Genomic DNA, 22,439 nt, shown 5'->3' with positions numbered 1-22,439 from the left:
GGGAAAAGAGAAAGATCAGAACAAAGGATAAGACCCCTCCAGACCGCCCAGAGTTCCGCTCGGATAGTAGACCCAGCTCCAATGAACTCACTGAACGATAGCAAGACCCGCCCAGAATGATCACGAACGACGCCACCAACCGAGGAATCCCCAGGATTCCCTCTCGAACTCCCATCCACATTCAGCTTAAAACAACCAGACGGCGGCCGAAGCCAACGAACAATCGCCGTCCGATGATATCTGTGTAAGCAAACTGAAATCCCCAGCGATCGCGCCACCTGGAAAAAACCCACCCAATGCTTGGGTTTGACAGTACGCGCAGAATGGGCGAGGCGCAGGTATGACAAGATCTGGAACTTCACCGTCTCTCCAGAAATGGAAAGCTGGCGGTGCTTCGCATCATTCCGAGCAGTCCAGAGAAACCACAAAATAATGAAAGGGAGAAACTCCCTCACATGGCCCCCTGGAGCCCAGACCAGATCCCTCTTCCACGCACTAAGGAATAACCTGAAATCCTCAGTGTCAGGGATACGAACCCCAAAGACAGCGCCAAAAAAATGCCAAACATGGCGAGCCACCGGGCTGCGAATAAACACATGTGTGAATGTCTCAGACATATCACAACACTGACAACGAGACGCTAACGCAAAGCCACGGCGCTGAAGCACCTCATCAACTGGGAGCCACTGATGCCAAAATCTCCAAAGAAAGAATGACATCGTAGGCCTCAACCAACTACCCCAACAGGGCCGATTAATATCAGAGATCGGGGCGCGCAAACGGATCAACTCCCAAGCGGACTTGACTGAAAAAGCACCATCGGAGCTATGGATCCAACGAGCCGAATCCACCTCTCCCGAAAGAATCGGGACCAACATAATCTGCTCCGCAATAGAAGGAGCCACAACTGAACAAAGGAGGTCAAAATCCCAGGTTCCTTCCGAAAGAAAATGGGAAACCCGGGCCCCACGATCCCCACAGACCTCAGTCTGCCTGGACAAGGGGACATCTCCGAACCAACAATCATCCCAAAATGAAGCCTCTCCATGGCCGACACGCCAGCGAATACCACTCTCCGCACGAGGCCTGATATGGAGCAAACGCCGCCAAGTGGGAGAGATAAGACCACAAGAAGAAACACAAGCTGGGTGCGCCAGGAGACAATATTTCCTCATCAAAAATTTGGCCCAGAGGGAGGATCCCTGCCTGAACCGAAACCACAATTTGATAGAGAAGCTATCCACAAGATCTTTCAATCTGCGGAAGCCAAGACCCCCCTCATCCACAGGGAGGCAAGCCCGAGACCAGCGAGCCCAATGCCATTTCTTCTCCAAGGGCCTGGATCCCCAAAGAAAGGCATTAAAGGCTCTCTCAAGTTTTTCCATGACAGCCAACGGAGGCTGAACAACCTGAAACAAGTATATGGGCATCGAGAGGAGCACGCTACGAATGAGAGTCATGCGGCTCCCCGGAGAAAGAGTACGAATCTCCCAACCCTCCAGCCGCCTCCTAACAGACTGTAAGAGGGGCTCAAAAAGAGAGCACGACCTATTTCCTCGAAATAAAGGAACTCCGAGGTACTTAATCGGCAGATGACCCTCCGCAAATCCAGTGATACGCAAAAGTCTAGAGCGAAGGCGCTCAGAGCATCGCGGAGGTAAAATCAGGGAACTCTTGACAGCATTAACCAGCTGTCCCGAACAGTTCTCGTAGTGATGCAGAAAGTCTAAAAGACGCTGCATCCCACGAGACCCACCATTGGCAAAAATAATGATATCATCAGCATAGGCCAGGTGGGAAACCGGAAGATCACAACAAGAACGGTACCTAATAGCAGGATGACGCAAGTAGAGTCTGTCAAGGCCACGCGAAAGATACTCCGCCCCTAAAATGAAGAGAAGGGGAGACAATGGATCTCCCTGCCGGAGGCCCCTGGTAGAGCCGAAGAACCCCGAGAGAGAGCCATTGATATTAACGGAGAAATGACAATGAGAAATACAGGCCGAGACCAAAGCCACAACCTGCTCAGAGAAACCAAAATGACGCAAAACATCAAAAAGGAAAGGCCATTGAACCCGATCATAGGCCTTAGCCATATCCAACTTCAAAATAACATTACCACCACGATTGGGGAGAGTGAGACTATGAGTGAGCTCCTGAGCAAGGAGGATGTTATCAGAAATCATCCGTCCGGGAACAAAAGCACTCTGATTCAAAGAAATGAGTCTCTCCGCCACAGCCCGCAGCCGAGAGTACAACAACTTAGAAATGATTTTGTTCGTGACATTACACAGGCTGATCGGACGAAAATCCGACCAAGCCCGAGCACCCTCGACTTTTGGGATCAAAGTAATCGTGGTGGCTGTAAAACTCTGGGGCAGGGGAGAGCCTCGGAAAAAATCCAAAACCGCATCCAACACATCCTGATGAACGATCTCCCAGCAATGCTGGAAAAACGCCGAAGAGAATCCATCAGGGCCTGCCACACTATCAGGAGAAATGGAGAAAACAGTCGCACGCACCTCCTCAAGGGAGGGGGTGGTAGTAATCCCAGAATTATCCTCATCAGAAATCACCGAAGGAAACCCCGAAAAATCGGGACAATCAAGCACAGAGGGATCCCCAGTGAGTAAGTGCTGAAAAAACGAGGCACCCGACTGCTGAATCATCTCAGGGGACGTCAGGCAAACCCCATCATCCCATATGCGGAAGATCTTATTAGCCACACGCTTCTTCTTAACCAAGTTATGAAAGAGTTTGGTGTTCCGCTCACCATCCTCTAGCCAGTTGCATGCAGCTTTTTGTTTCCAAAAATCCGCCTCCATGGCGGTGACACGAGCCAGATCCGCATTCCGATCGGACAGGGCAGCCCAATTCGAATCTGAAGGATCGGCCTCACAAACAAGCTCAGCAGAACGAACTGCACTCTCAGCCTCGGTGATTTTATCAAAGATGTTACCAAAAACATCCCGATTCCACCACTTGAGGTGATTCTTAAGACGCTTCAACTTGACAAAAAGACGCGACATACCGCTCTGACTGCAAGGCAAAAACCAATTGAGCCTAACGGTCTGCAAAAAACCATGATGCCGAAGCCACATACGCTGGAAGCGAAACGAGCTCGGCCCACGGGCAAAAACCGGAGCGGTGACCAAAAGCGGACAGTGGTCAGAAACAGTACGGGGAAGATGTTCAACTCGAATGGAGCTGAAATAATCTCCCCAATCAACGGAGACCATAACCCTGTCCAACCGCTTCCAAATGGTCTTATTCGTCCAAGTGAACGAAGACCCCTCAAAACCGGCATCAATCAAACCAGAATCCATAATGAAAGTGTTGAACTCCTCCATGGGTAGCAACCTACCACCACGGGTGCCCAAACACTCAGACGCATCACGAACAACATTGAAATCCCCACCAACCAGCCAAGGACCCAGAACAGGCTTGACGTGAAGAAGGGAGGACCAGAGATCACGACGCTCAATATAATCACATCTGGCATAAACAAAAGAGCAAAAAACAGATGTGGGCAAAAAAGGAGCAGAAACCTTAATGTGAAGGAACTGAGCATGATCAAGAACACACTCAGCCTGCACATCAGCAGCCAAAAACACCCAAATGTGACCAGAAAGATTCGAAATGACCCGAGAAAAACCAAAACGACGGGTCATGAATCTCTGATCTAAATCGATCATCGGCTCCAAAACAGTCAAAACTTAATCTGATTCTCCTTAACAAAAGCATGAAGCCTCTGTTGGGACTCCGAGCTCCGGAGTCCCCGGATATTCCAGATTAGGAAATTCATGATGAACGGGCAGCAGAAATGCCCGATCGCTTTCTGAGCGACCCAGGGAGGTCATCCCTCCCCCTCTTTTTCTTAACATCAGGCATATCTGAATCCAGGATGCCGTCCTCAGACGCACGACCATCACCTGGTTCAGAATGTCTATCAAAACCCTGGTCAAGGTCCTCAACAAGCCTCTCACAGACAACCCTCTCAACAACAGGAGAACCCTGCCTATCAACCAACTGAGTGAACAAAGAAGAAGCATCGGCAGGGGACGGAGGGCCAGAAGGTATCGAGTGAGAACTATGATTCTCCAAACAGATCACAGGTTCAGAAAACACCGTGTCAATACCAGCATGCGGAGACCCCAAAACCTCCGCACAGTCCACAAAAGGAGTGACATCCTCCTCCTCCAAAACTATAGCCCCAGACTGGGCTGACACACCACCTAAAGTCAACGGGGAAACAACAACGGTGGGTGAACACACGCCTTCAGAAACCAGACCCCCGGAGGGATCAAGCTCCAAAGGAGGATCACCAGTGATATCAACCCCAACCTCCCCCAAATGGGGCCCAGAACCAGAATTTTGTCCAACCAAATCATCAGGGTCAAAACGCTGGGCCTCATTACGCCAGGGGGATAGGACTTCAAACGCATTAGACGAAACCGCTCCCTGCGGGACAACAGTGTTGGGAGGGGTAACTCCAGCAGGGGGACCCCGACGCACTGGACGCCTCCTCCTCCTCCGTCTGGGACCGAGGCCTATTTCTTGAAGCTGGGGCTGTGGTCCCGTAGGAAAAGTAGGAGTGACACCCTCCTGGGGTGTCTGGACTGTAGGAGCAACTGGCTGCTTAGGATTAGAAGAAGCTTGATTAGGCCTAGCAGGCCTAGGGTTCTTCCCATGAGAGTAACAAACACTAGTGGAATGTCCCAGCATCTTGCAATCAGTGCAATACGCAGGGATTTTCTCATAGACAACATCAAGAACCTGGGTATGTTCTCCCCAACCAACCCAGACCTGCTTAGTGAGAGGCTCTAAGACATTAACCTCCACACAAACACGAGCAAAAGAGCCACGAGAAGCATTAGCAGTGTAGTCATCCATTTTCACCGGTTTACCCACAAGTTTAGCCAAAGCAAAAAGAATGCGTTTGTCAAACAAGTGCAGGGGTAAACCTGGAAAACGAATCCAAACTGGAGCGATGGGAGATTCTTCTTGTAACTGAAATTCAGGAGTCCACTTAGAGAATCTGATCCCCAGTGGTCCCACCATCATGGTCCCCCGCGTCCAGATACGCGCATAGTCCTCTTCACAGGAGAGGGAAATAACAAGAAAACCCCGGGGCAAAAATTTTAAATCAAAGGAACGCACAAGCCCCAATTTACCAAAAGCCGCAGAAATCATTGAATTAGGAACAAGTGACCGGTTGCCTGAAATTTTTCCAACCAAAGCATATTTGAAGGGCTCAGTCAATGAAGATATGACCTCAACCGGGAATCTGATACCCGGCTTACCATCCATCAAAGACGGTGCAGGCATCTCTTCCATCGAATTGAGGACATCATCAAAGCTTTTCTTCACCGTACGAGGGGACGGTGGTGATAAAACATCACGAAAAGACACAGGAAAAGAAGCCACAGTATTCGTACCTGAGCTGGCCGGTGGAACAGGAGAGTGGACTGTAGAGTTGACTCCATTGAGTTGACTGAGTGACTCGACCGAGTTGACTGGCGAGTTGACTGCCGGAGCACCACCGGAGGCCGGCGAAGCAGCGGAGAACATGAAACCGGTACCCATTCCAGCAGAACCGGGCGGAGGAGGGGCGAAATCGGGAAAAACAGTCGCCGGAAAAGGAGATGAAATCGGATTTTGGGCATTTCCGATTGCCAAGCTATTTCCAGAAATTGAAGGCATGGCAATGTTACCCATGACATGGGGAGTAAACGCCATGGACGAATTAAGGAACGGAGTAGCGACGCCGGAGTAATTGAGCGGAGAAGCAGTCGCAGTCGGTGAACAGTGGCTGAAAATCGTAGATCTAAAATTGCCGTCGCATGCGAACGGCGTTGGGGCTGATACCAGAGGGGAAATGATCGTCTTGGAGAGGGGATTCAAGATCGGGGCTCCATTTGCACAGAGATTACCTGAGGTGGCCGGAATCGGAAGAAAACCAGACGGGGTCCCGATGAACAGTGCAGGCGAGGAAGAAAATGCAGTTTCCGGCGGCTGTGGTACAAGAATGGATCGCGCAGGTGTACCATTGGAAAGCTGATGAAATTCCGAGCCAGGTGAAGTGCATCCGGCGCCGGGAGGAGCAACGTTCACCGGCGACGAAGAAGAAACAAAAAACGGCGAGATTTCGATCGGGAAATAGACGGTGTTACCGGAGTCAGATTGGTCTGAAATTTGAGTATGGTGGTCGGCGAGGGAAGGCGGTTCTACTGGTGGTGGTGGCCGGCCGGGATCCGGCGGCGGAGGCATGGCGGCGGTTTGGTCGTGAATAGTGACGGATTTAGTGTGTTTTTCGCACCTTGACTATGTGTTTTTTCAGAGAAAATTTTTGGGGGCAAATGGGTCTGGTTTGGTTTAGGGTTTAGGGTTTAGGGTTTAGGGTTTAGGGTTTAGGGTTTAGGGTTTTAGGTTTGGGTTTGGGGTTTGGGGTTTGGGGTTGGGGGTTCGGGGTTCGGGTTCGGGTTTCGGGTTTCGGTTTCGGGTTAGGGTTTAGGGTTTAGGGTTTAGGGTTTAGGGTTGGGTTTTTTTTTTTTTTTTTTTTAACCGGAAAACACCGCCGGATGCGGGGGGGTTAGGCAGACCCCTACCTGTATATATCCACAAAATAAAAAGTAACAGCAGAAAGAAAACCTAAAAGAGGAGGGGGACAAACCAAGAACCTCCTCAAAAAGGCTAAAGCAGTAGAAATATAAATACAAGTAAGCCTAGGGACATAAATACAAAAACAAAAATAACCCTAGACTACGACAAAAATGCGCCAGAAACTAATCAAATACGAGCTGCGCTAAGAGTCAACACGCCGAAGAAGACCAAATGATAACTGGGAGATGAGTGCAGAATCCATGGAGAAATTCTCATCTCTAAGCCATCACCCTGAAGAATCCAATCTGTCAAAACGACTCTAATCTGAAACCGAGTAACTGTATGAATCCCAGCAGTCAAAATAAGATAAGGCCAGGAAATCACTGTACAATGACGATAGAAGAGCAAAATGAAGATCGCAATCCAGCCAGAACAAAAAGATCCTGCATCTGAAGTATAAATCTGACGAAGGTATCATAACAATGAAGAGGATCGTCCGGAAAGAATCCCTGGAACCACCACGACATCCAGTAAAATCCTGTAAAAGAACTGAGACGGCGGGCAAGGAGAAACTGCAGTAAACGCCCGCCAGGGACCAGAAGTGGACCAAAGAGAGGCCCAAACAGAAATAGCGCTCCAGGGAATATGAGAGGGCCAAAGAAGAGCACCAAGAGGGTAAGTGCGAGAGCCCACCCAATCCCGAGGAGACCAAACATGTAGTGTGCGAGTGTCTGGGCCCACTCACACCAGACTGGCAAAACGGGGGAAAAGAGAAACCCCCTAAAGTAACAGTACCTGCAAAGAAAAAATATACATATACATATAGAAATACCGAAGAAATGGGTCCAAGAGAAGGGATGGGCTGCAAGCGGCTAAGAACATCGATATCTCAGGTAGGGAAGTCCGGAGGTATCCGAACGTGCAAGTATGGAAATGTGCCTAGGGAGGGAGGGACCTAACTCTAAGGTAAAGTGCCTAAGGGTATGGGCCCTCGCCGCCAACGCATCCGCCACCGAATTACCCTCCCGGAATATATGCGAAATATGAACAGACCGCCCCCTCAAAAGGACCAGAATCCTGGATATAATGTGATCAAGACCCCAGCAACATCGACGGGAACGAATGAGCTGAATAGAAGTCAGAGAATCAAGCTCGATCCAAAGAGGGAAAAAAGAATGATCAGAACAAAGGAGAAGACCCCTCCAAACCGCCCAAAGCTCAGCCCGAAGAGAAGACCCAGCTCCGATGAACTCGCTGAATGAGAGCACGACCCTCCCGGAATCATCCCGAACAACGCCACCAGCAGAGGAGTCCCCAGATGTACCACGCGCGCTCCCATCCACATTAAGCTTGAAGCACCCGGACGGCGGCCGCAGCCAGCGAACAATCGCCGTCCTATGAAATCTGTGGAGAGCAACCGAAATACCCAGCAATCTCGCCACATGAAACACACCCAGCCAATGTCTGGGCTTGACAGTACGCGCAGAGTGGGCGAGACGCAGGTAAGACAAAATCTGAAACTTCACCGTCTCCCCAGAGATGGGAAGATGACGGTGCTTAGCATCGTTCCGCGCAGTCCAAAGGAACCACAGGACAATGCAGGGAAGAAACTCCCGCACATGGCCCCCCCGGGACCAGACCAAATCTCTCTTCCACGCACTGAGGAACAAACTGAAATCCTCAGTGTCGGGAATACGAACCCGAAACACTGCGCCAAAGAAGTGCCAGACAGACCGAGCAACCGGGCTGCGAATGAATATGTGTGTGAATGTCTCAGACATATCACAACACTGACATCTCGAGGCTAACGCAAAACCCCGGCGCTGGAGCACCTCATCAACTGGGAGCCATTGATGCCAGAATCTCCAGAGGAAGAACGACATGGTAGGCCTCAACCAGCTCCCCCAACACGGGCGGAATATATCAGAAGACGGAGCACGCTGACGGATCAGCTCCCAAGCAGATCTCACAGAGAAAGCACCATCGGAGCTATGGATCCATCGTGCCAGATCAGGGTCACCCGAAAGAACAGGAATCAAAACAATCTCCTCGGCAACCGAAGGAGCAACAACCGCACAGAGGCGATCAAAATCCCAGGACCCCTCAGAAAGAAAATGAGAGACCCGAACATCACGGCCCCCGCGGACCACACACCGGGAGGACAAAGGAACGTCCCCAAACCAAGTGTCATCCCAAAAGAAAACATCTCCGAGACCAACTCGCCAGCGAATGCCAGGCTCCGCGCGAGGGCGGATCCTGAGGAGACGACGCCAAATGGGGGAAATAGAAGCACGGGCGGGGACACAGGCAGGAGCATCCAGCCGGCAATACTTCCGGAAAAGGAATCTCGCCCATAAAGAAGAGCCCTGCCGAAATCTAAACCATAATTTGATCGAGAAACATTCCACGAGATCTTTCAATCTGCGGAATCCAAGTCCCCCCTCAATCACGGGGAGGCAAGCCCGGGACCACCGGGCCCAGTGCCACTTCCTTTCCAAGGGTCTCGACCCCCAGAGGAAGGCGTTGAAGGCCCGCTCAAGCTTCTCCATGACAGCCAGAGGTGGCTGAACCACCTGAAACAGATAAATCGGCATGGAGAGGAGCACGCTACGTATCAGGGTCATGCGGCTACCCGGGGAGAGGGTCCGAATCTCCCAACCCTCTAACTTCCTACGAACAGACTGTAGGAGGGGCTCAAAAAGGGAGCAAGTGCGATTACCCCGATAAAGGGGAACTCCGAGGTACTTGAGGGGCAGATGACCCTCGGCGAACCCGGTGATGCGCAAAAGCCGGGAGCGGAGGCGCCCAGAGCACCTCGGAGGCAAAATCAAAGAACTCTTGGCAGCATTCACACGCTGCCCCGAACAGTTCTCGTAGTGATGCAGAAAATCGACAAGGCGCTGCATACCACGAGTCCCACCACTGGCAAAAATAATGACATCATCAGCGTAAGCCAGATGGGAAATCAAAATATCACAATCAGAACGGTACCTGAGCGCAGGATGCTGCAGGTATAGGCGGTCAAGGCCACGAGAAAGATACTCCGCCCCCAAAACAAAGAGAAGGGGAGACAATGGATCGCCCTGCCGGAGGCCTCTGGTGGAACCAAAAAACCCCGATAGCGAACCATTGATGTTCACGGAGAAATGACAATGGGAAATACAGGCCGAAACCAAAGCCACGACACGCTCTGAAAAACCAAAATGTCTCAAAACGTCGAAGAGGAAATGCCACTGGACCCGATCATAGGCCTTGGCCATATCCAACTTCAATATGACATTACCACCACGAGTGGGGAGAGTAATGCTGTGAGTGAGCTCCTGGGCAAGGAGAATATTATCCGAGATCAATCCGACCCGGAACGAAGCCACTCTGATTCGGGGAAACAAGTCTCTCCACCACATCCCTCAACCGAGAGTACAACAGCTTAGAGATGATTTTGTTCGTGACATTGCACAGGCTGATCGGACGGAAGTCCGACCAGGCGCGTGCACCCTCGACTTTGGGAATAAGAGTGATCGTGGTGGCGGTAAAGCCCTGAGGCATAGGAGAACCCTGGAAAAAATCAAGAACAGCACCAAAAACATCCTGATGGACAATCTCCCAGCAATGCTGAAAGAACGCCGAGGAAAAGCCATCAGGGCCAGCAACGCTATCAGGGTGAATGGAGAAGACGGTCGCGCGGACCTCCTCCAAAGAGGGAATCGCAGCAATACCATCATTCTCCACGGCAGAGATAACCGAGGGAAAACCCGAAAAATCAGGGCAATCGAGCGCAGAGGGCTCCCCGGTAAGAAGATCTTGGAAAAACAAGGCTCCCGACTGCTGAATCAAATCCTGAGACGTCAGGCAAACCCCATTCTCCCATATGCGGAAAATTTTATTCGCCACGCGCTTTTTCCTCACCATATTATGGAAGAGTCTGGTGTTCCGCTCACCATCCTCAAGCCAATGGCAAGCCGCTTTCTGTTTCCAAAAATCCGCCTCCATGGCGGTGATACGAGCCAGATCCTCATTGCGATCGGACAGGGAAGTCCAATTCGCGTCAGAAGGGTCGGCCTCACAAACATCCTCAGCTGAACGAACAGCCCTCTCAGCCTCAGTGAGTCTATCAAAGATGTTACCAAAAACATCTCGATTCCACCACCGGAGGTGATGCTTGAGACGCTTCATCTTGGCAAAAAGCCGAGGCATGCCGCTCAGACTGCAAGGCAGATTCCAATTAAGCCTCACAGTCTGCAAAAAACCATGGTGCCTAACCCACATACGCTGGAAGCGAAACGAGCTCGGCCCACGGGCAAAAACAGGGGCGGTAACCAAAAGCGGACAGTGATCCGAGACAGTACGAGCGAGATGTTCAACCCGAATCGAGCTGAAATGATCTCCCCAATCAACAGAAACCAAGACCCTGTCCAACCGCTTCCAAATGGTCTTATTCGTCCAAGTGAACGAAGACCCCTCAAAACCAGCATCGATCAAGCCAGAATCAAGAATAAAAGTGTTGAACTCCTCCATGGGTAGCAACCTACCACCACGGGAGCCCAAGCACTCAGACGCATCCCTGACGACATTAAAGTCGCCCCCAACCAGCCAGGGACCCAAAACAGGCTTAACCAAAAGCAAAGAAGCCCAAAGATCCCTACGCTGAACATAATCACATCTAGCATAGACAAAAGAACAAAATATCTCTGTCGGCAAGAAAGAGGCAGAGACTCTGATGTGAAGGAACTGAGCATGATCAAAAACACACTCCGCCCTCACATCAGCAGCAAAAAATACCCAGATATGACCGGAGAGATTAGAGATGACTCCAGAAAACCCCAAACGGCGAGTCATGAATCTCGGATCCAGATCAATCAAGGGCTCCAAAACAGCCAAAACCTTAATCTGTTTCTCCTTCACAAAGGCATGAAGCCTCTGCTGGGACTCCGAACCTCGAAGTCCCCGGATATTCCAGATTAAACAATTCATGGGGAACGGGTGGAAGAAGGACCCGATCGCTTTTTATGCGATCGCCGACCATCATCCTGAGGTCTTTTTCTGGGGTTGGACATGTCAGTGTCCAGAATACTACACTCGGACCCACAGCTAACTCCAGACACAGAATGTCGATCAAAATCCTGATCAGGATCATCAGCCGACATGTGACTGGGGGTCATCTCAAGAATAGGGGGTCCCTGTCGAGCAATCAACTCGTCCAGCATAGAAGTGGCATCAGCAGGGGATGCAGGAAAAGATGGGACCGAGTGGCTGCTATGATTTTCAATACAAACCTCCGGGGGGACAAACACAGTCACCACATCCGGGCGTGGAGATCCAAGGTCATCCACGCAGTCCACAAAAGGAACACTCTCATCGTCCTCAGCCACCGTGACCGCAGGGCGGTCAGAAGAAGGGGCCTCCTGATGAGAACTCAAACCGACAGAGGGATCAGGAACACCTAATCCAAGCTCCTCAGAGCCAACCTCTGTCTCCTGCAAATGTGAAAGAACTCCAAAAGAGTTCGAAGCAAGGGGATCATCCCTCGGGAGAGCCTGACGAACAGGCCTCCGTCTCTGTCTACGCCGGGGACCATGGCCATTGACATGAAGCTGGGGCTGTGGTCCCGGGACAATGACAGGGGCTGCACCCTCAGGTGGTGCCTGAGCAGGAGGCGCCTCTGGCTGAGGAGGCCCTCGATCAGCAGGCTTGGATCGAGCAGGTTTAGGATTTTTACCATGAGAATAGCAAACGTCGGTCGAATGACCCAACATCTTGCAATCCAAGCAATACCCAGGTATTTTCTCATACACAACATCAATCTCCTGGGTATGATCACCCCAACCCACCCAAATTTGCTTAACGGGTGGTTCCAACACATTCATCTCCACACAGACTCGAGCAAAAGCGCTCCGAGAGGAGTCAGCAGTAAAGTCATCCATTTTCACCGGGTTGCCCAAAATCTTAGCAAGGGCAAAAAGACTTTTCTTGTTAAACAGGTGAATGGGCAAACCCGGGAGACGCACCCAAACAGGGGCGATGGGAGATTCTTCCTGTAGATTGAATTCCGGGGTCCATTTGGAGAAACGGATCCCGAGAGGTCCCACCATCATCTGCCCACGCGTCCAAAAAACGCATAATCCTCCTCACAATGAAGTGAGAGGATCAGAAAACCCCGAGGCAAAAACCTCAAATCAAAAGATCGCTTCAATCCCAAACGAGCAAATGCCTTAGAAATTTCCGAGTTTGGGACTAAGGATCTATTACCAGAAATCTTCCCAACTAAAGAAAACTTAAAAGGCTCGGTCAGAGAAGACATTACCTCATCCGGGAAAAAATACCCGGTTTCCCATCCTTAAGAGTCGGCCGGGGCATTTCTTCCATAGCATTCAAGACATCTCCAAAGCCATTCTTCCCCGAGCGAGGGGAAGTAGGAGCCAGAGCATCCCTAAATGACACCGGAAACGTCTTTGTCGCACGAGAATCAGATTTAGAAGCCATACCCGAGTTGTTGACTGTTGAGTTGACTCGGTCAACTCGCTGAGTTGACCCGGCCGAGTTGACCGGCGAGTTGACCACCGGAGATGTACCAAAGATCGGCGACGGCGAGGAGATCACGGAACCGGTCTTCAATCCACTAGAACCGGCCGGCAGAGGGGTCGATTGAATCAAAGGATGAGAGTAAATTCGATTTTGCCCTAGAAATTGGGGGTTTCCGACCGGTGGCCGGAAACCAGAAAATTGATTGAGGCAAAACACGACCCATGACTGGACGATCATCGTGTGACGAGGAATTGAAAAAAACGCCGTGAACGGCGCCGGAATCGGAGCGTAGAGGAGACCGTGAAAGGCGCGACGGAGCAGAAATCGTAGATCTGAAATTGCCGCCGGACGGAGAACCGTTGGACTGATTCGGTGGCATTAATCGTCTGACTGGGCATTCCAGATCGGGGCTTTTATCAAACGGTTGCACGAGGAATCGGCCGGAATGAGAAAAAGCACGCCGGCGAGCCGTGAACAGTAGCGGGCTTTGCAATCGGAATGCGGGGAACGGCTGGGGTTATCGGTGGGGGGTGGTAGATGAACCGTCGGGACGAGGCGAGTCGATAGTGGGTGTCGGCGCCGGAGGAGCAGGGCCGGACGCCGCGAAGAGGTGAACGGAACGGCCGGAATTTCAAACGCGAAATCGGAGGGGCAATCGGACGTGGAATGATCTGAAATTTTGGTATGTTGGTCGCCGTGAGGTGGCGTTCACATGGGGTGGTTGGCCGGCCGGGATCCGGCGGCGGCGGCATGGCGGTGGTGAGGGCGTGAATAGTAACGTTTAGTGTGGTTTTTTCGCACCTTTTACTGTGTGTTTTTTGGTTTAGGGTTTAGGGTTTAGGGTTTAGGGTTTAGGGTTTAGGGTTTAGGGTTTAGGGTTTTTTTTTTTTTTTTTTTTTAAACCGGAAAACACCGCCGGATGCGGGGGGTTAGGCAGAACCCCTACCTGTATATATCCACAAAATAAAAGTAACAACAGAAAGAAAACTAAAGAGGAGGGGGATACACCAAGACCTCCTGAAAGGCTAAACCGTGGCACCATAAAGACAAAGTAGCTATGACAAAAATAACGTTTAACAAAAATAACCCCTAGACTACGGCAAAGTGCGCCAGAAACTAATCAAATACGAGCTGCGCTAAGAGTCAACACGCCGAAGAAGACTAAATGATAACTGGGAGATGATTGCAGAATCCATGAAGAAATTCTCATCTCTAAGCCATCACCCTGAAGAATCCAATCTGTCAAAACGACTCTAATCTGAAACCGAGTAACTGTATGAATCCCATCAGTCAAAATAAGATAAGGCCAGGAAATCACTGTACAATGACGATAGAAGAGCAAAATGAAGATCGCAATCCAGCCAGAACAAAAAAGATCCAGCATCTGAAGTATAAATCTGACGAAGGTATCATAACAATGAAGAGGATCGTCCGGAAAGAATCCCTGGAACCACCACGACATCCAGTAAAACTCCTGTAAAAGAACTGAGACGGCGGGCAAGGAGAAACTGCAGTAAACGCCCGCCAGGGACCAGAAGTGGACCAATAGAGGCCCAAACAGAAATAGCGCTCCAGGGAATATGAGAGGGCCAAAGAAGAGCACCAAGAGGGTAAGTGCGAGAGCCCACCCAATCCCGAGGAGACCAAACATGTAGTGTGCGAGTGTCTGGGCCCACTCACACCAGACTGGCAAAACGGGGGAAAAGAGAAACCCCCTAAGTAACAGTACCTGCAAAGAAAAATATACATATACATATAGAAATACCGAAGAAATGGGATCCAAGTGAAGGGAGGGCTGCAAAGCAGCTAAGAACATCTATATCTCAGGTAGGGAAGTCCGGAGGTATCCGAACGTGCAAGAATGGAAATGTGCCTAGGGAGGGAGGGACCTAACTCTAAGGTAAAGTGCCTAAGGGTATGGGCCCTCGCCGCCAACGCATCCGCCACCGAATTACCCTCCCGAAATATATGCGAAATATGAACAGACCGCCCCCTCAAAAGGACCAGAATCCTGGATATAATGTGATCAAGACCCCAGCAACATCGACGGGAACGAATGAGCTGAATAGAAGTCAGAGAATCAAGCTCGATCCAAAGAGGGAAAAAGAATGATCAGAACAAAGGAGAAGACCCCTCCAAACCGCCCAAAGCTCAGCCCGAAGAGAAGACCCAGCTCCGATGAACTCGCTGAATGAGAGCACAACCCTCCCGGAATCATCCCGAACAACGCCACCAGCAGAGGAGTCCCCAGATGTACCACGCGCGCTCCCATCCACATTAAGCTTGAAGCACCCGGACGGCGGCCGCAGCCAGCGAACAATCGCCGTCCTATGAAATCTGTGGAGAGCAACCGAAATACCCAGCAATCTCGCCACATGAAACACACCCAGCCAATGTCTGGGCTTGACAGTACGCGCAGAGTGGGCGAGACGCAGGTAAGACAAAATCTGAAACTTCACCGTCTCCCCAGAGATGGGAAGATGACGGTGCTTAGCATCGTTCCGCGCAGTCCAGAGGAACCACAGGACAATGCAGGGAAGAAACTCCCGCACATGGCCCCCCCGGGACCAGACCAAATCTCTCTTCCACGCACTGAGGAACAAACTGAAATCCTCAGTGTCGGGAATACGAACCCGAAACACGGCGCCAAAGAAGTGCCAGACAGACCGAGCAACCGGGCTGCGAATGAATATGTGTGTGAATGTCTCAGACATATCACAACACTGACATCTCGAGGCTAACGCAAAACCCCGGCGCTGGAGCACCTCATCAACTGGGAGCCATTGATGCCAGAATCTCCAGAGGAAGAACGACATGGTAGGCCTCAACCAGCTCCCCCAACACGGGCGGAATATATCAGAAGACGGAGCACGCTGACGGATCAGCTCCCAAGCAGATCTCACAGAGAAAGCACCATCGGAGCTATGGATCCATCGTGCCAGATCAGGGTCGCCCGAAAGAACAGGAATCAAAACAATCTCCTCGGCAACCGAAGGAGCAACAACCGCACAGAGGCGATCAAAATCCCAGGACCCCTCAGACAGAAAATGAGAGACCCGAACATCACGGCCCCCGCGGACCACACACCGGGAGGACAAAGGAACGTCCCCAAACCAAGTGTCATCCCAAAAGGAAACATCTCCGAGACCAACTCGCCAGCGAATGCCAGGCTCCGCGCGAGGGCGGATCCTGAGGAGACGACGCCAAATGGGGGAAATAGAAGCACGGGCGGGGACACAGGCAGGAGCATCCAGCCGGCAATACTTCCGGAAAAGGAATCTCGCCCATAAAGAAGAGCCCTGCCGAAATCTAAACCATAATTTGATAGAGAAACATTCCACGAGATCTTTCAATCTGCGGAATCCAAGCCCCCCTCAAGCACAGGGAGGCAAGCCCGGGACCACCGGGCCCAGTGCCACTTCTTTCCAAGGGTCTCGACCCCCAGAGGAAGGCGTTGAAGGCCCGCTCAAGCTTCTCCATGACAGCCAGAGGTGGCTGAACCACCTGAAACAGATAAATCGGCATGGAGAGGAGCACGCTACGTATCAGGGTCATGCGGCTACCCGGGGAGAGGGTCCGAATCTCCCAACCCTCTAACTTCCTACGAACAGACTGTAGGAGGGGCTCAAAAAGGGAGCAGGTGCGATTACCCCGATAAAGGGGAACTCCGAGGTACTTGAGGGGCAGATGACCCTCGGCGAACCCAGTGATGCGCAGAATCCGGGAGCGGAGGCGCCCAGAGCACCTCGGAGGCAAAATCAAAGAACTCTTGGCAGCATTCACACGCTGCCCCGAACAGTTCTCGTAGTGATGCAGAAAATCGACAAGGCGCTGCATACCACGAGTACCCACCACTGGCAAAAATAATGACATCATCAGCGTAAGCCAGATGGGAAATCAAAATATCACAATCAGAACGATACCTGAGCGCAGGATGCTGCAGGTAGAGGCGGTCAAGGCCACGAGAAAGATACTCCGCCCCCAAAACGAAGAGAAGGGGAGACAATGGATCGCCCTGCCGGAGGCCTCTGGTGGAACCAAAAAACCCCGATAGCGAACCATTGATGTTCACAGAGAAATGACAATGGGAAATACAGGCCGAGACCAAAGCCACGACACGCTCTGAAAAACCAAAATGTCTCATAACGTCGAAGAGGAAATGCCACTGGACCCTATCATAGGCCTTGGCCATATCCAACTTCAAGATGACATTACCACCACGAGAGGGGAGAGTAATGCTGTGAGTGAGCTCCTGGGCAAGGAGGATATTATCCGAGATCATCCGACCCGGAACGAAGCCACTCTGATTCGGGGAAACAAGTCTCTCCACCACATCCCTCAACCGAGAGTACAACAGCTTCGAGATGATTTTGTTCGTGACATTGCACAGGCTGATCGGACGGAAGTCCGACCAAGCGCGTGCACCCTCGACTTTGGGAATAAGAGTGATCGTGGTGGCGGTAAAGCCCTGAGGCATAGGAGAACCCTGGAAAAAATCAAGAACAGCACCAAAAACATCCTGATGGACAATCTCCCAGCAATGCTGAAAGAACGCCGAAGGAAAAGCCATCAGGGCCAGCAACGCTATCAGGGTGAATGGAGAAGACGGTCGCGCGGACCTCCTCCAAAGAGGGAATCGCAGCAATACCATCATTCTCCACAGCAGAGATAACCGAGGAAAACCCGAAAAATCAGGGCAATCGAGCGCAGAGGGCTCCCCGGTAAGAAGATCCTGGAAAAACAAGGCTCCCGACTGCTGAATCAAATCCTGAGACGTCAGGCAACCCCATTCTCCCATATGCGGAAAATTTTATTCGCCACGCGCTTTTTCCTCACCATATTATGGAAGAGTCTGGTGTTCCGCTCACCATCCTCAAGCCAATGGCAAGCCGCTTTCTGTTTCCAAAAATCCGCCTCCATGGCGGTGATACGAGCCAGATCCTCATTGCGATCGGACAGGGAAGTCCAATTCGCGTCAGAAGGGTCGGCCTCACAAACATCCTCAGCTGAACGAACAGCCCTCTCAGCCTCAGTGAGTCTATCAAAGATGTTACCAAAAACATCCGATTCCACCACCGGAGGTGATGCTTGAGACGCTTCATCTTGGCAAAAAGCCGAGGCATGCCGCTCAGACTGCAAGGCAGATTCCAATTAAGCCTCACAGTCTGCAAAAAACCATGGTGCCTAACCCACATACGCTGGAAGCGAAACGAGCTCGGCCCACGGGCAAAAACAGGGGCGGTAACCAAAAGCGGACAGTGATCCGAGACAGTACGAGCGAGATGTTCAACCCGAATCGAGCTGAAATGATCGCCCCAATCAACAGAAACCAAGACCCTGTCCAAACGCTTCCAAATGGTCTTATTCGTCCAAGTGAACGAAGACCCCTCAAAACCAGCATCGATCAAGCCAGAATCAAGAATAAAAGTGTTGAACTCCTCCATGGGTAGCAACCTACCACCACGGGAGCCCAAGCACTCAGACGCATCCCTGACGACATTAAAGTCGCCCCCAACCAGCCAGGGACCCAAAACAGGCTTAACCAAAAGCAAAGAAGCCCAAAGATCCCTACGCTGAACATAATCACATCTAGCATAGACAAAAGAACAAAATATCTCTGTCGGCAAGAAAGAGGCAGAGACTCTGATGTGAAGGAACTGAGCATGATCAAAAACACACTCCGCCCTCACATCAGCAGCAAAAAATACCCAGATATGACCGGAGAGATTAGAGATGACTCCAGAAAACCCCAAACGGCGAGTCATGAATCTCGGATCCAGATCAATCAAGGGCTCCAAAACAGCCAAAACCTTAATCTGTTTCTCCTTCACAAAGGCATGAAGCCTCTGCTGGGACTCCGAACCTCGAAGTCCCCGGATATTCCAGATTAAACAATTCATGGGGAACGGGTGGAAGAAGGACCCGATCGCTTTTTATGCGATCGCCGACCATCATCCTGAGGTCTTTTTCTGGGGTTGGACATGTCAGTGTCCAGAATACTACACTCGGACCCACAGCTAACTCCAGACACAGAATGTCGATCAAAATCCTGATCAGGATCATCAGCCGACATGTGACTGGGGGTCATCTCAAGAATAGGGGGTCCCTGTCGAGCAATCAACTCGTCCAGCATAGAAGTGGCATCAGCAGGGGATGCAGGAAAAGATGGGACCGAGTGGCTGCTATGATTTTCAATACAAACCTCCGGGAGGACAAACACAGTCACCACATCCGGGCGTGGAGATCCAAGGTCATCCACGCAGTCCATAAAAGGAACACTCTCATCGTCCTCAGCCACCGTGACCGCAGGGCGGTCAGAAGAAGGGGCCTCCTGATGAGAACTCAAACCGACAGAGGGATCAGGAACACCTAATCCAAGCTCCTCAGAGCCAACCTCTGTCTCCTGCAAATGTGAAAGAACTCCAAAAGAGTTCGAAGCAAGTGGGTCATCCCTCGGAAGAGCCTGACGAACAGGCCTCCGTCTCTGTCTACGCCGAGGACCATGGCCATTGACATGAAGCTGGGGCTGTGGTCCCGGGACAATGACAGGGGCTGCACCCTCAGGTGGTGCCTGAGCAGGAGGCGCCTCTGGCTGAGGAGGCCTCGATCAGCAGGCTTGGATCGAGCAGGTTTAGGATTTTTACCATGAGAATAGCAAATGTCGGTCGAATGACCCAACATCTTGCAATCCAAGCAATACCCAGGTATTTTCTCATACACAACATCAATCTCCTGGGTATGATCACCCCAACCCACCCAAATTTGCTTAACGGGTGGTTCCAACACATTCATCTCCACACAGACTCGAGCAAAAGCGCTCCGAGAGGAGTCAGCAGTAAAGTCATCCATTTTCACCGGATTGCCCAAAATCTTAGCAAGGGCAAAAAGACTTTTCTTGTTAAACAGGTGAATGGGCAAACCCGGGAGACGCACCCAAACAGGGGCGATGGGAGATTCTTCCTGTAGATTGAATTCCGGGGTCCATTTGGAGAAACGGATCCCGAGAGGTCCCACCATCATCTGCCCACGCGTCCAAAAAAACGCATAATCCTCCTCACAATGAAGTGAGAGGATCAGAAAACCCCGAGGCAAAAACCTCAAATCAAAAGATCGCTTCAATCCCAAACGAGCAAATGCCTTAGAAATTTCCGAGTTTGGGACTAAGGATCGATTACCAGAAATCTTCCCAACTAAAGAAAACTTAAAAGGCTCGGTCAGGGAAGACATTACCTCATCCGGAAAAGAATACCCGGTTTCCCATCCTTAAGAGTCGGCCGAGGCATTTCTTCCATAGCATCCAAGACATCTCCAAAGCCATTCTTCCCGAGCGAGGGAAGTAGGAGCCAGAGCATCCCTAAATGACACCGGAAACGTCTTTGTCGCTCGAAATCAGATTTAGAAGCCATACCCGAGTTGTTTGACTGTTGAGTTGACCCGGTCAACGCGCTGAGTTGACCCGCCGAGTTGACCGGCGAGTTGACCACCGGAGAAGTACCAAAGATCGGCGACGGCGAGGAGATCACGGAACCGGTCTTCAATCCACTAGAACCGGCCGGCAGAGGGGTCGATTGAACCAAAGGATGAGAATAAAATCGAGTTTGCCCTAGAATTTGGGGGTTTCCGATCGGTGGCCGGAAACCGGAAATTGAAGGAGGCAAAATCCTACCCATGACTGGACGATCAAGCTGTGAAGAGGAATTGAAAACACTCGCCGTGACGGCGCCGGAATCGGACGGAGAAGGAGACGTGAACGGCGCGACTGTAGCAGAAATCGTAGATCTGAAATTGCCGCCGGAGGAGAACACCATTGGACCCGATTCCGGTGGCATTAGCTTCGTCTCAGCATGGGCATTCCAGATCGGGAGCCCTTTTTTACAGAGGTGGTCGGAATCAGCCGGAATCGGAGAAAAACCAGTCGCCTGCGCAGTGAACAGTACTGCCGAGGCTTCAATCGGAAAATGCGACGGAACGGCGGGGTTATCCGGTCGCGCAGGGGTGGGAGAATGACGGGGAGGAAGAGGCGAGTCTAATGGATGGTCGCCGGCACAAAGAGGAGCGACGGTGACCGCCGGCGAAGCAGGTGAAGAAACGGCCGGAATTTCAAACGCGAAATCGGAGGGGCAATCGGACGTGGAATGATCTGAAATTTTGGTATGTTGGTCGCCGTGAGGTGGCGGTTCACATGGGTGGTTGGCCGGCCGGGATCCGGCGGCGGCGGCATGGCGGTGGTGAGGGCGTGAATAGTAACGTTTAGTGTGTTTTTTCGACCTTTTACTGTGTGTTTTTTGAGAGAAATTTTTTGGGTCAAAGGGTCTAGGTCCGGGGGGGGTTTCCCCCCCCCCCCCCCCACCCCCCTAGGGTCGAGGGTCTAGGGGCGAAGGGGGCTAGGGGCTAGGATCGATTTAGGGGCTAGGGGCTAGGGGCTAGGGTCTAGGGTCGGAGGTCTGGGTCTCGGTCTCGGGTCGCGGGTCTCGGGTCTGCGGGTCTCGGGTCTCGGGTCCGAGGGTCCTAGGGTCTAGGGTCTAGGGTCTAGGGTCTAGGTTAGGGGGTTAGGGGTTAGGGGTTAGGGGTTTAGGGTTTAGGGGTTAGGGTTTAGGTTTAGGGTTCGGGGTTCAGGGTTCGGGGTTCAGGGTTCGGGGTTCGGGGTTCAGGGTCGGGGTTGAGGGTTCGGGGTTGAGGGGTCGGGTTGAGGGGTCGGGGTTGAGGGTCCGGGTGAAGGGTCCGGGGGGTTTTTGAGGGGGTTGCGGGGTCAGGGTTGAGGGTTTAGGGTTTAAGGGTTTAGGGTTTAGGTTTCGGGTTTAGGTTTCGGTTCGGGGTCGGTTTTCGGGTTTTAGGGGTTCATGGGGGGTTAGGGGTTCAGGGTTCAGGTTCAGGTTCAGGGTTCAGGGTTCCAGGGTTCAGGGTTGAGGTTCAGGGTTGAGGTTCAGGTTGAGGGTTCCAGGGTTAGGGGGTCAGGGTTGAGGGGTCAGGGTTTAGGGGTCAGGGTTTAGGGGTCAGGGTTAGGGTTCAGGTTCAGGGTTTTAAGGTTTAGGGGTAGGGTTGGGTTTTAGGTTTAGGGGTTAGGGTTTAGGGTTTAGGGGTTAGTGGTAGGGGTTAGGGGTTTAGGTTTTGGGGTTTTGGGTTGTGGTTTTGGGGTTTTGGGGTTTTAGGGTTTTAGGGGTTTAGGGTTAGGGGTTTAGGGTTAGGGGTTAGGGGTTAGGGGTTTAGGGGTTTAGGTAGGGTTTTAGGGTTTTTTTTTTTTTTTTTTTTTTTTTGTTTTTTTTTTTTTGTTTTTCTCGGAACACCGCCGATGCGGGGGGGTTAGGCAGACCCTA

The 22,439-nt window shown here is 51.6% G+C and overlaps 1 protein-coding gene across 1 annotated transcript; it reads right to left on the bottom strand.

Moving 5' to 3' along the window:
* Positions 1-14,245: 14,245 nt before the first annotated feature.
* LOC140809068 (uncharacterized) lies at positions 14,246-19,025 on the bottom strand. Its single transcript, XM_073166534.1, has 6 exons — positions 18,315-19,025; positions 17,962-18,258; positions 16,776-17,857; positions 16,530-16,629; positions 15,267-16,424; positions 14,246-14,854 (listed from the first exon to the last, which is right to left on the bottom strand). Exons 1-6 carry the CDS (start codon positions 19,023-19,025, stop codon positions 14,246-14,248), a joined length of 3,957 nt encoding a protein of 1,318 aa, XP_073022635.1.
* Positions 19,026-22,439: the final 3,414 nt, after the last annotated feature.

This window comes from Primulina eburnea, chromosome 13 (genome assembly GCF_022965805.1).
Source record: "Primulina eburnea isolate SZY01 chromosome 13, ASM2296580v1, whole genome shotgun sequence".
In the NCBI taxonomy this organism is placed as follows: domain Eukaryota; kingdom Viridiplantae; phylum Streptophyta; class Magnoliopsida; order Lamiales; family Gesneriaceae; genus Primulina; species Primulina eburnea.
Note: the sequence above shows the minus strand (reverse complement) of the source record. Positions and strands in the feature narration are given on the sequence as shown.

Excerpts from the sequence above, each read along its gene's own strand:
- LOC140809068 (XM_073166534.1), bottom strand. The coding sequence starts at position 19,025 with ATGAATTGTTTAATCTGGAATATCCGGGGACTTCGAGGTTCGGAGTCC. Across the intron at positions 18,259-18,314 it reads TTCGCTTCCAGCGTATGTGG|TCTGAGCGGCATGCCTCGGC; the intron begins GTTAGGCACCAT and ends TCTGCCTTGCAG. Across the intron at positions 16,425-16,529 it reads AAGAAGTGGCACTGGGCCCG|GGCTCTTCTTTATGGGCGAG; the intron begins GTGGTCCCGGGC and ends AGATTTCGGCAG.